Source organism: Pelmatolapia mariae, linkage group LG3_W, assembly GCF_036321145.2.
Source record: "Pelmatolapia mariae isolate MD_Pm_ZW linkage group LG3_W, Pm_UMD_F_2, whole genome shotgun sequence".
In the NCBI taxonomy this organism is placed as follows: domain Eukaryota; kingdom Metazoa; phylum Chordata; class Actinopteri; order Cichliformes; family Cichlidae; genus Pelmatolapia; species Pelmatolapia mariae.
The window spans coordinates 43,017,928-43,027,408 of record NC_086229.1 but is presented as its reverse complement, the minus strand read 5'-3'; the positions used below and the strand labels follow the sequence as shown (position 1 = coordinate 43,027,408).

At 51.9% G+C, this 9,481-nt stretch overlaps 1 protein-coding gene across 3 annotated transcripts in view; it reads left to right on the top strand.

Annotated features, from left to right (window-relative positions):
* The window catches only part of LOC134624465 (semaphorin-6D-like), a 93,883-nt gene extending 85,615 nt beyond the window's left edge, over nucleotides 1–8,268 (top strand). For all 3 annotated transcript variants that reach the window (XM_063469432.1, XM_063469431.1, XM_063469433.1), the window contains 3 exons: nucleotides 2,287–2,537; nucleotides 2,961–3,092; nucleotides 3,653–8,268. In XM_063469432.1, the coding sequence (XP_063325502.1) occupies nucleotides 2,287–2,537; nucleotides 2,961–3,092; nucleotides 3,653–4,876 (1,607 nt within the window). In that variant the 3' untranslated portion in view covers nucleotides 4,877–8,268. The remainder of the gene's footprint in view (nucleotides 1–2,286; nucleotides 2,538–2,960; nucleotides 3,093–3,652) is intronic.
* The last annotated feature ends 1,213 nt before the right edge of the window (nucleotides 8,269–9,481 follow it).

Sequence of the window (9,481 nt, the reverse complement as noted above, 5' to 3'; positions counted from 1 at the left end):
AAACGCTGTCACTTAAAACAGGAAGAGTCAGGTCTGACATGACCTCACTTCCTCTGACTGCCACAAGATGTCGCTCCAATAAAACTGACCTGATTTAGAGGGTTTCGTGCCCTGCCTCTGATATTTCATTGCCCCTGTTTGTAGCGCTGACGCTGCTTCCAGCCTGATCCCACACAGACCGCTCCACCATCGTGATGAAGCTTGACCTTTGACCTTCAGACTCGTGGAGTTGAGCTTTCCCTGTGATCGGTGCAGGCCGATGGTTCAACTCTCCTCAAACAGATTGAGTTTCAATAGTAGGAGTAGTCTGCAGGTACATTCAAAGGCAGTAATCAGATTACCAGGAGCAGGTGAACAGCAGCTCGCTGCACACTGACACCAGGTCATGAACGTGTCACAGTAAAGGTCAAAGGTGAGTCCGAGCTGCAGTCGTTTTAATTCATTACGATTACCCAGCAGGTCATGCTTGTGGAACGGTGACCTCTGCTGGTGAGGGTGGTTACTGCATGTTGTGACTTACAGTTTCAGGAATGACACAAATATCAGTTTCCACAAAGTTTGCTGCTTCAGTGTTTCCACATCTGTGTGTCTGATGTTTCTGTGATGTATTAAAGTATGAAACCAGCACTTCATAAGTTTCAAAGGCTTTTATTGACAATCACGTTTATGCAAAGAGTCAGTATTTGCAGTGTTGGCCCTTCTGTTTCCAGACCTCTGTCAGTCTGTCAGTCAACTTCTGGGCCAAACCCTGACTGATGGTGATCCATTCTTACATAATCAATGCTCTGAGTTTGTCACAATTAGCAGGCTTTTGTTTGTCCACCTGCCTCTTGAGGATTGGCCACTGTGCTCCATGATGCTGGAAAAGGCTGCGTTGTTCGCCAAACTGTTCTTGGATGGTTGGATGAAGGTGCTGTGGGAGGATGTTTTGGTCACATTCTTTATTCATGGCTGTGTTTTTTGGCAAAATTGTGAGTGAGCCCACTCCCGTGGATGAGAAGCAGCCCACACACGAATGTCTCAGGATCTTTACTGTTGAGACAGGACTGATGGTAGCGCTCACCTTTTCGGACCATTCCTTTCCAGATGCCCCAAACATCAGAAAGAGAGCGTGACTTTACCCCAGTCCTCAGCAGCCGCGTACTTTATACAGACTATCAGTCTGACCCTGGTGGGTTTTTGGAGAGAAGTGGAAGTTCATAAAAGTGACAGTGATGTGTATACATGCTTTATTTTACGAGTGCAGACAGCACGACACATCACAAACATGTGAGCAGAACCAGAAACGTCATACTTCAAACACACGTGTGAGACAAACCTGTGCAGCACCGACCGTGTGTGTGTGTGTACCATGTTTACATATCTTTGTGGGGACCAACAGCCCGTATGGGGACAAAGTGATCGTTGTGGTTAGGCGTCCATGTTTCATGGTTAGGGAAACAGCTGGGAAGGGTTATGTTAATTAGATGTCCCCACAAGGACATGAAAACACAACTGTGCGTGTGTGTGTGCGTCTGTGTGTGTGTGCGTCTGTGTGTGTGCATGCGTGCGTGCGTGTGTGTGCGTCTGTGTCTGTGTGTGTGTGCATGCGTGCGTGTGTGTGTGTTTGTCTGTGTGTGTGTGCATGCGTGCGTGCGTGTGTGCGTCTGTGTCTGTGTGTGTGTGCATGCGTGCGTGTGTGTGTGCGTGTTTGTCTGTGTGTGTGCGTGTGTGTGTGCATGCGTGCGTGTGTGTGTGTGCGTGTGTGTCTGTGTGTGTGTGCATGCGTGCGTGTGTGTGTGTGTGTGTGCACAGACTGATGAGTCACTGTATCTGAGGCTGTGATGTGTGTGGACCTGATGAGGCGAGCGCTGCTGAGCGATGCGCTCCGTCTCTCATCTCCGTCCTCATCCCTCCATCTCCCCCCCCCCCCCGATCTCACCTTCCTAACGTCCTTCCCTGCTCTTCCTCTCCTCCCCCATCATCCTGTTTCCTCACCTGTGAACCTCCTCCTCCTCATTAAGTCCAATCCTCATCTCTGTCTCTCACCCTCTCTCTCTGCCCCCCCTTCACCTTACTCTCACCTCTCCTCCATCTGTCCCCCCCCTCCCCCGTCAGCTCGCCTTCATCAAACTGTTTGCTCATTGAGCCAAAGCAGCCTGCAGGACCTTGCTGCATGTGACACACACACACAGTGTTAGTGCTGGAGAAGCCAAGAAGACGTATTTTACTGGAGTCCATGAACCTCCACAGGTGTACAGGTGTGTTACGCTCAGGTGGAAACATGACTTCTCCTGTGTCTTTCAGGCGTGCGGCGCCCTCCGGACATGGACCAGCGTGCCGGCGCTAACGTGCACTACACGCTGCTGATCGCCTGCGTGCTGGTGGCCTTCTTCCTGGGTGCCATCTTGTCGGGTTTCCTGGTGTCGTGCTACTGCGGCCGCAGCGCCGCCCACCGGGCCCAGAGGCTGGGGAAGGACCCGGAGGCGTCGCTGCCTCACGCCCTGTCGCTGCGATCCCTTGCCAAGCTCAACGGGCTGCTGGACGGACAGCCCAAGGTGAGCGAGACGAGGAAACGGATTCATCAGAGCTCACCTGAGCCCTGCAGCTGAAACACGTCTGCAGGAGCGAGCTGAGAGGCAGCGGTGTTAATATTCACCCCCTCCTTCTCCTCCTCCCCCAGGGGTCAGACTTAATAAGCCTCACTTCAGTCTTTTATTCGCTCATTACTATCGAGCGTTTCATTAGGAACTCCATCCTCTGTCCAAATGTCCCTGAGCAGGAAACTGAATCAGAGCTGACCTCTGACCCTCTGCTCAAATGTATATTATATATTATTATATTATTATTATATTATACATGTTCGTCATTGTTCTCCGTGGATCCTCCCACTGAAGGGTCATCCTGTGCTTTAGAGATGAAACGGCAGGCAAAGATAACGACAGCTGATCGCAGCTTTTCTTCTTCTTCTCTTCCTCCAGGAGGACAAACTGGACGTGTCCACCCCGAAGATGTACAGCTCCTTCATCCCCAACGGCCGGGCCGAGCATCACCTCCACAGCCCCGTGCACCAGGGCCTCCCGCTGGGCGACCCCGAGCTCAGCCTGTCCCAGGTAGGAAGCGACTCTGTCCAATCAGAGTTTGTCTGTGTGAGCGATGGAGGATGGAGCGGACTGCAGGCACACACGTTGGACGTGTAATCGATCACATTTACACGCCGCAGCCATTTAATGCTAACATTAAAGATGTTACATGTGTTTTATTTTGAAATTTCGCTGCAGGCCGGTCTTCTCACCCAGTCTCCCTTCCTGTGGACGATCCCGATCTCCGCTGAGCCAGACCGCAGCCGGAGCATCACTCCGACCATGGAGCACGACGCTCCGGCTGCGGTCCGACTCGCCGGAGACGTGTCTGCGTCTGCATAAAGTTTTCCACCGAGGTTACATGCTGCACACATGAAGGCTCATTGACACCCTGCTCTCAGACACTGATGTAACTCAGCTGGGTTTAACACATAAGTGCTTAAAGTTTTGTACACAGCGCCCTCTCCTGTCAGCACGGAGCGTGACGTGAGCGCTGAAGCTCATTCTGAGGTTTTCAGGTAGAACTTTTAATCTCGACGTTCACACTGACGGCGCGCCATGGCCGTGTCTAACCTCTGACCTCTGTTTAGTCTCTGTCACAGGGGGATGGCGAGCTCTCCGGCCTGCCCACGCCCGACTCCACCCCGGAGCTTCCCATCAAGAACATGAAGGCCCTGCGACACCATCAGTACGAGAAGAACCAGAACTACAACAACACCAGAGACAAGCCCAGCTGCTCCGCCTCCAGTCTGGGATTCATGGCCGTCGTCGGGAACTCCTTAAACCAGCAGGTGTTTCCCTTCCCTCATCACCATGGCAACAGTTTAAGCAATGGGACGCCCCACGGGGCCGGCGCCTCTTCGACCTCTCTGCACCTCCCAGAGGAGAGAAAGATCTCCAATGATGAGCGGGCGGCGGCGGCGGTGGGAGGGGGAGGAGTCCCGCATCACCACCACTCCCAGCAGTCCCTCCCCCAGACGGTGGTGGACGTGTCGGCGCTGGACGAGCTGCTCAAACACATCCACGAGGTCAGCGCGTCAGGAACCGGCGGCATCAAGGTCCTTACCTCCACCTCCTCCTCCTCGCTGTTCCCCGGGTCGTCCGGCTCCACCGCAGGGCACCATCACAGCCACCATCACCACCACGCACAGACGCGCACACACCACTACAACCACGGCCATCACCATAGCAACCACCACAACAACAACAGCGGTCACCAGCAACAGAACGAGACCGCATCCTACCACAGCACCTCCGCGCTGCCGAGCGACGGCCTCCCCAAACGCATCAACCCTCCTCCTCAGAACACCACCTCCTCCTCATCTTCATCCTCCTCATCCTCCCACAACCCCACCTCCTCCACCTCCATCCCCTCATCCTCCTCCTCCTCTTCCTCCACTCCGCTCCAGCAGCAAGTGATTCCAGAACGACCTGGAGGAGGCGGCGGCGTCTCCGTGACACGCCACCACTCTCAGCGTCACTCCCTCATCAGGATGGGCAGCGGAAGTGGCGCCGTGCCCCGCCACCACAGCTTCAACCAGCGAGGGCCGCAGCATGCTCACTTCCTCGCCAGGATGAACACTAACAACAGCAGCAACAACAGCGGTGGCCCCGCCCCCGCCGACAGCAAGCAGCCGTCGGTGGCCAGCGCCTGCCTCACACGGCAACACAGCTACAGCGAGGGGCCGCACGCCCAGCGGGCCGCCGTCGTCCGGAGAACGGCGTCGCTCAAACCCCAGATCCCTCCTAAACCGCTCTTCCTGCCAAACACAGCCACGTCGCCGGGCACAGAGGCGGGAAAGTACAACTACTGAGGCCGCCGGGCACCGCGCCGACATGGCCGCTGCTGTCCACAGACGCCTGCCGGGCTCGTGAGAGAGGATGAGAGGAGAGCGCCGATGGGCTGGAGACACAAAAGAGACCGAGAGCTTTTTGTCCCCATCGCTCCTCGTTACCACCCCTCAGCCGTGCTTGCTGCCCCGCCGCTGAGAGGACGCCGTCCGTCGCCACTCGAGCATCTCTGGCTCATTGAAAGGGGCGGGGCTCGAAACCAGCACGAACTACTAAACATTCCAAAGGCGGCTCGAGGTGGCCGTAGAATTCCAGATTAATGCAGTTTTCTTCGGAGCACTTTGATCCGACATCCTGTCGTCGGGCCCGGATTTCATTCGCCAGAATCGTCAGCAAACCGAACCCAGTGGAAAAAATTCCTCGGCCTGTCTGTTAATCCGGGCCGGAAAACTGAACCCCGCAGCAGGGGTGGCTCCCGTCCCCGTGGGGGGCGCAGACTTGTGTTTTCAGCAGCACTCTGAGGACAGACCACCTCGGTCTTTTATACCATATTGGTATCTGCAGGTCGCCCAGCAGGTGTGATAACCATTTCCACATCACTACAACGACCCTCTTGCATTAACGCCGGGACGCCTGCTGAGCGTCACACCCAGACCCCCGCGGGTCGTTTCAGGCCCCCCTGAAGGGGGCGTGTTTTCTCTTCACCAGCTGAGCGCACACTGTGGAAACTTTAACAAAGTTTGCTCTTAAATTGGTGTTTCACCCAAATTACTGCCACACCCATGCTCCCACTGACCTCCCAGGGTGTCCGGCGCCCACGAGGGCGGAGCAGAGGCAGACTCGTCACCTCAGCTATGCTCTGTGAGCCTCTAAGCTAATGCTAACTCGCTCCGCCCGAGGCTGGTGATGCGTTCAGGTACCTGTTAAACCTTTGAAATGTGAAAATGTGTGCAGGCGTGAAACAGCCCAGAGTCTGGGTGGAGGGGCGTGGCCTGTTGTCTGCCGTGGCAGAGACATTTCAGTCTGACTTCAGTCTCACTCTGCACCTTCATTAAAAACTACATTTCCCAGCAGGCAGTGGGAACGTGAGGATTCTGTTGGTGGTAATTTGGGTGAAGGTTTGCTTTGCTTCGGTCTGTGGGAGGGTTTCCTCCCAGCTGAAGAACAGTGGATCAGCTGTTCCTGCTTTTCCTTTACCTCGGTGTTTGTTAGCGGCTCTGTCGGGTTCAGTTTCTGCCCCGGGGCTTAGACAACATGTTGAGCCAACACAGGTGAGATCGCAGAGCGGTCCCTGCAGACCAGCGGGTGACGTGACGCCGGCTCTCCGTGTTGCCTCAGCGTGTGCCGTCTGATAGAAACGTCTGGAAAATGAATGCACTGCTTTCAGGTCTGTTAGCATCATTGTCCTCAGACGGATTCAGTTTCTGACTTGGGCGCTGAACACCTGAACACCTGCTTCATGTCACAAACCCTAAAGCTGCAGCTCTTCTAACTACACTGAGGCACAAACACTCGGAGCGCCACCAGTGAGCCGCACGGGCAGCGCCGCTAAACGAAGCAATAAATGTAAAAGAGATGATTCAGGACCTCTGCACCTGCTCGTTCAGACCATAAAACATGAAGAGTTTCAGATACAAACACCAGTAATCTCGTCACATGTCCGAAAACAGCTGGCATCAACTTTCAGATCCAGTCATTCGAGCTTTGGCGCTGCTACTACTTATTACGTTTATCTCATTTATGCCCAAACAGTTTGAGGGCTTCTGGCTGTTTAGGGACAGTGCTGGGGTACATCAGGCAGTCGTACTAACCAGCACAAGTTTGAGACGTAGGTTTGAATCCAGAACACGCCGCTGTGACGCGTAGCCGTGAGTGAACTGACTGTTGCGTCCTGCAGCCGTGACTTGTCACCGTGGTCCACGGCGGAGGACGAGCTCTGCACCAACATGATGCAACACGCAGCCGAGAGCGAGCTGCGGTGCGTGATGCGTTTGTTGAGGTTAAATAAAAGAGGCCAAAGCAGTGGCGCGATGGTTGCTGCTCACTGTACAGGGATTCATGCCACAGCGTTTGAGGCGCTTACATCATCCTCTTTCATCTCGCCTGATTCAAACAGTTTGAAATACTGTAGTTACCACAGATTACAGCTGCTGTGGTCACTGAAGGAGGCTGCCGCAGGACTCGGAGGCTAAATTTACTGCCAATCCCATCCTCTGCTCTCAGCAGGGGATTCTGCAGAAAAAGAAACGGCATTTAAAAACGAGCCGAACAGGAAGGTTCGGGTGCCTCTGTGAACACCGACCCGTTAGACACACGAGCGGGAATAGAAGAATGACACCGAGCGTTTCTCCAGGCAGTGCTTTGGAGAGCCGATGGATATCTGAGCGGTGTCAGTCAGCCGTGACAGCTAACGTACACGTCAGGAAAAGGATGACGAAAAAGCTTCAGTCAAACACTCAGACTGTCCTTAAACACATCAACATGGAGAGTTTTCAGGTCTGGATTGTTAAAAATAATAAAAAATAGAATAGAACTGGCCTTTCTCGTGGCTCTGTGCCGACGGAGCAAACCTGTCGATACTCATTATTATTATTATTATTATTATCATCATTATTATTATTATCATCATCATCATCATCATCATCATTATTATTATTATTATTATTATTATTATTATTATTATTATTATTAAACAATAAGCCAAATTGAATTCATTGAGATGCCAAATTTTGTCTGTTTCGCTCTCTGTCAGCTGAATATCTTAAACAGAGCGACGGCTGTTCTGACTTTCGCATTCGTCCAATCGGTGGAAAGGGTAAAAAACTGATTAATGGAAAACAAGGAGGGCTGCGTAAAAACACCAAAGTGTCACATCGAGCTTTTTGTATTTGAATTTTCCTTCAAATGAAAATGCTGCTTTAATGTGAGTAATGAGTTCTGGTTCTTGTTCAGTTGGTAACAAATCCGTGGCTCGAGTCCTGCTAACGTGCCGTAGATAATTGGCTGAACGCTCCTTTAGACCTGCGGCGAGCCGCTCCAACCTTCACACAGCACAAACACCACCTCAGAGTCTGTGAGCAGTGTTGAACTTTCCAAAATCACGTGTCAATCTTCAAAGGTCCTTTATGAATGTTTCCACTGGGTGCTGCTAGGGGGCGCTGCAGAGCATAAAGACTTTGGCGTATTTTATAAAGGTTTTGTATGAGATGCACTTGTAACCTTGAAAATGATTTTGTTTATTCGTTTCGTGGTTCTCGTCCTCTGAAGTGCTGAGAGGAGCAGAGACGCTGTGGACTCACAGCGCCACCCGGTGGGCCACGCTGCAATGACAATGTAATAATGTCACACACTATTATGTTTACCTTACTGCTATTAATTAACAATGTGGATGACGGTGTAAATAAAGGCTACTGTGGAATAGTACTGGCAGCAGAGTGATTCTTCTTTGTGTGGACTCTTATTCTGAAAGGATGGGTGATTAACAGGAAACGGTGCTGAAACACAGATATTATAAGCCAGAACACTTCCTGATGGTTGATGTGCTGAATTGAGGGACACAGCAAACAGCCCAGTGAGGTTTGTGGGGACCTTAAATGCATCGTCTTCATTAGGGTTCAAAGTTCAAGAGTGGACCAAGGATTATTGGTTCCTTCATCACTGAGGCGGATGTCCTGTTGTAGATACATAGCTACTGTGATAGATGAGTCTTTAAAGGTTATAGAAACATCATACAGCTGGTCGCTGCCACCTTCTTACCTCACATTTATATGAGCGCTCCTGTCAGCTCGGAGGTTCATCACAGGACTCTTTGGTTAACTGTCCACACACAGACTGTTGCATTGGTGTGTTTCATTTACAGAGCAGTGCCTCTGACAGCGCTCCCTGGGACAGAGCACAGCAGGACCTGAAGTGTTTAAGGTTTCATTCTCAGTCAGTTGGGTTGATGAACTGTGATGACTACAGTTCATCAACAGGTAAAACAGGTCAGTGTTCTGGTTCTGAGGTCTCAGTGTTTCAGTCTCCAGTCTGAGATATCTTTGGACCCATTGGTCCTGCCGAGGATAAAGATGTCCTTGACAAAGCTCCTAAAACTGGGAAAAAGGAAGTATTCTCCAGCAGCAGATGGTTTAAGTGAGCGGTGTGTTTGATATTCTGCGTTGTCGTCTGCAGATTAGTGGAAATCCCTGCTGGTTCATTTCAATTCTGCCAAATTAATTAAAAGCATATGAATGAGTTCCTCACACCTCTGGAGACAAACATCATCTGACTGTATGAAGGACTTGCTGCTTTCAGTTTTGCGTGTTTTACACGTCCCGAATGCAGCTTCAGTGATCCTCGATGCGATGACCCTGAGACGGCGTGAGGACTCGAACCGGCTGTCAGGTGGTTTGTTGTAGCTGTTTGCAGAGGTCCTTGGAGGAGTAATGGCACTGTGACGATGTCCTGGATCACTGCTGATCACCTACTGCTGCGGTCAGTCGAACCCTCAGCTGTGAAATTCAAACAGTGACTGTAAAGCTAGAAGCACGGCGCGCTGTTCGATGACCACAATAAAATAACCGTTAAATAAAACGAAGGCCATAAACGCTGAAAAGCTGAAAGTCTGAACCCCGTCTGAGGATCCGAAC